At 35.5% G+C, this 1,987-nt stretch overlaps 1 protein-coding gene across 1 annotated transcript; it reads left to right on the top strand.

The window, feature by feature from the left end:
• The first annotated feature begins 1,274 nt into the window (after nt 1-1,274).
• LOC131859442 (PR5-like receptor kinase) lies at nt 1,275-1,987 on the top strand. The gene is made up of 3 exons (XM_059213185.1): nt 1,275-1,384; nt 1,503-1,639; nt 1,701-1,987. The coding sequence occupies exons 1-3, from the start codon at nt 1,275-1,277 to the stop codon at nt 1,985-1,987; spliced, it is 534 nt and encodes a 177-aa protein (XP_059069168.1).

The raw sequence follows: 1,987 nt of genomic DNA, 5'->3' as shown, positions 1-1,987 counted from the left end.
GTTAAATCTAATTCAAACAAAATAAACATGACCATTTGTAATCAGATGAGACATATGTGTTGCCCAATAGATATATTACTATAACGTATAATGCATAAATTGTTATTCATGTTAAAAAAAAATTCGGAAATGGCTTGCCTCAGAAAAATAGAACGATATAGGCCTTGGTTATGGAAATAATCCACTGGATGAAGTAGATTGTATCTGTAGTTGTGAAAACACAAAAGACATCTCAGGAAGACTATAAATCAACTGTAAATTTGCCATTTTATTAGGAAATTCTTTTAGAGATTCCAAATGTTAACCAATAAAAAGTGAAATTAAATCAATGTCTACTAATGACTAAGACAAATAACAATCTGCATATTACTGGCAGCATACTTAATGAGAGGGAATCATTTTAGCAGGCAATAATAGAGTTAAATCCAAAAATTAGCCAAATAATCTCCTTGATGTTTGGTATGCGATAAGGGGGCCTTGATAGATAGTGTTTAATAGGATTAGACTATTTCCACAATTAGTTGAGATGGTATAGGATGTGGAGGTCTTGGTGAATGGTCTCTAGTAGAATTGATAATAATAAGTAGCATTAGAATGTTTCTACTATGAGAAGAACTGAGAGAATAATAGGTAGGACAAAATATATTATAAGAATTCAATTTCAATATACTTACTACTTTACAAAACACATCTTTTTGTGAAATTTGTGATCTTTAAATTTTCCAACTCATATATGATCTTAATGTCATCAGTTATATTATATTTTTGATAACAATGATCAAGGTGGAATAAGAATCTGCTTCATGCTATGTATACACTTTTGCAATAGCTATCATCTTAACCACATTATAGATTTTGTTAATGAGCTTTATATTATATTATTATTTAATGTAATGATAAATAAGTTTAATACAATTTAACTATATAATTTTACATAACTTTTAAAAAATAAAACTATGCTAGTTATACTTCTAATTATAGCATTGAATGATTACGTAAGAATCAATGCCTTTCATCTCTATTCTAGGTGAGCCTAGCATTTCGGAAGTGGCCTATAAGTTCTATTTATTTATTTTAACTCAATGACTATAATTCGTTACGGTTGAATACATAGCTAATATTCACTTCTAATTCAGTGACAGGTATTGTGGGCAGCATACTCGTTGTAGTTGCACTATTGTTGGTAACTGCTTATCGAACGAGGACGTGGTTCTTCAACCATCAAGTTAAGGTATTGCTTTGAAGAACATACAAGTGCAGTCGTCTACGAGTACATGGCAAATGGATCTCTCCACAGATTTATACTTGGAAGTAAACGAGGAGGTCAAATTCTGAATTGGGATGAACTGTATTCAATTGCTTTGGGGGCTGCTCATGGAATTGCGTATCACAATGAGTCATTGTCGCATCATTCACTTCCACATAAAACCACACAATATATTAGTGGACTAGGAGTTTACAGCCAAAGTTGCTGATTTTGGCCTGGCCAAACTGTCTGGAAGGAGAGTCGAAGACGTATCAATGACGGCAACAAGGGGGACGCCGGGATATGTTGCACCAGAGGTGTGGTCTAGAAGTTTAGGACCTATGACGGATAAGTCAGATATTTACACTTTTTGGCATGATGCTATTGCAGATGGTTGGAGGAAGAAAGAACATTGACATACAGGTCAGCCATTCAAACTAATTCTACTTTCCAGACTGGGCAATCAAATTGGTGGAGAAAGGAGAACTGAGGACAATGTTGAGGGAAAGAGAATTGAGCGATGCCGAGGAGGCGAAAGCAAGGAGTCTGACAAAACTTGGGTGGTGGCGAACTCAGTACAATTCGTCGGATAGACCGTCTATGATGAGAGTGATTCACATGTTGGAAGGAGATGTTGACGATATCCCAAATCCTCCGAGTCCGTTTACTGCTCGCCCGCCACCCGCACCAATTACCGGCTGTGAAGAATTGTCCTTCATTGAAATCGAAACGGCATCGTAG

The sequence above is a fragment of the Cryptomeria japonica genome, chromosome 2 (genome assembly GCF_030272615.1).
Source record: "Cryptomeria japonica chromosome 2, Sugi_1.0, whole genome shotgun sequence".
Taxonomy (NCBI): domain Eukaryota; kingdom Viridiplantae; phylum Streptophyta; class Pinopsida; order Cupressales; family Cupressaceae; genus Cryptomeria; species Cryptomeria japonica.
The sequence above is the reverse complement of the archived record's forward strand: the minus strand, read 5'-3'. Positions and strand labels throughout refer to the sequence as shown.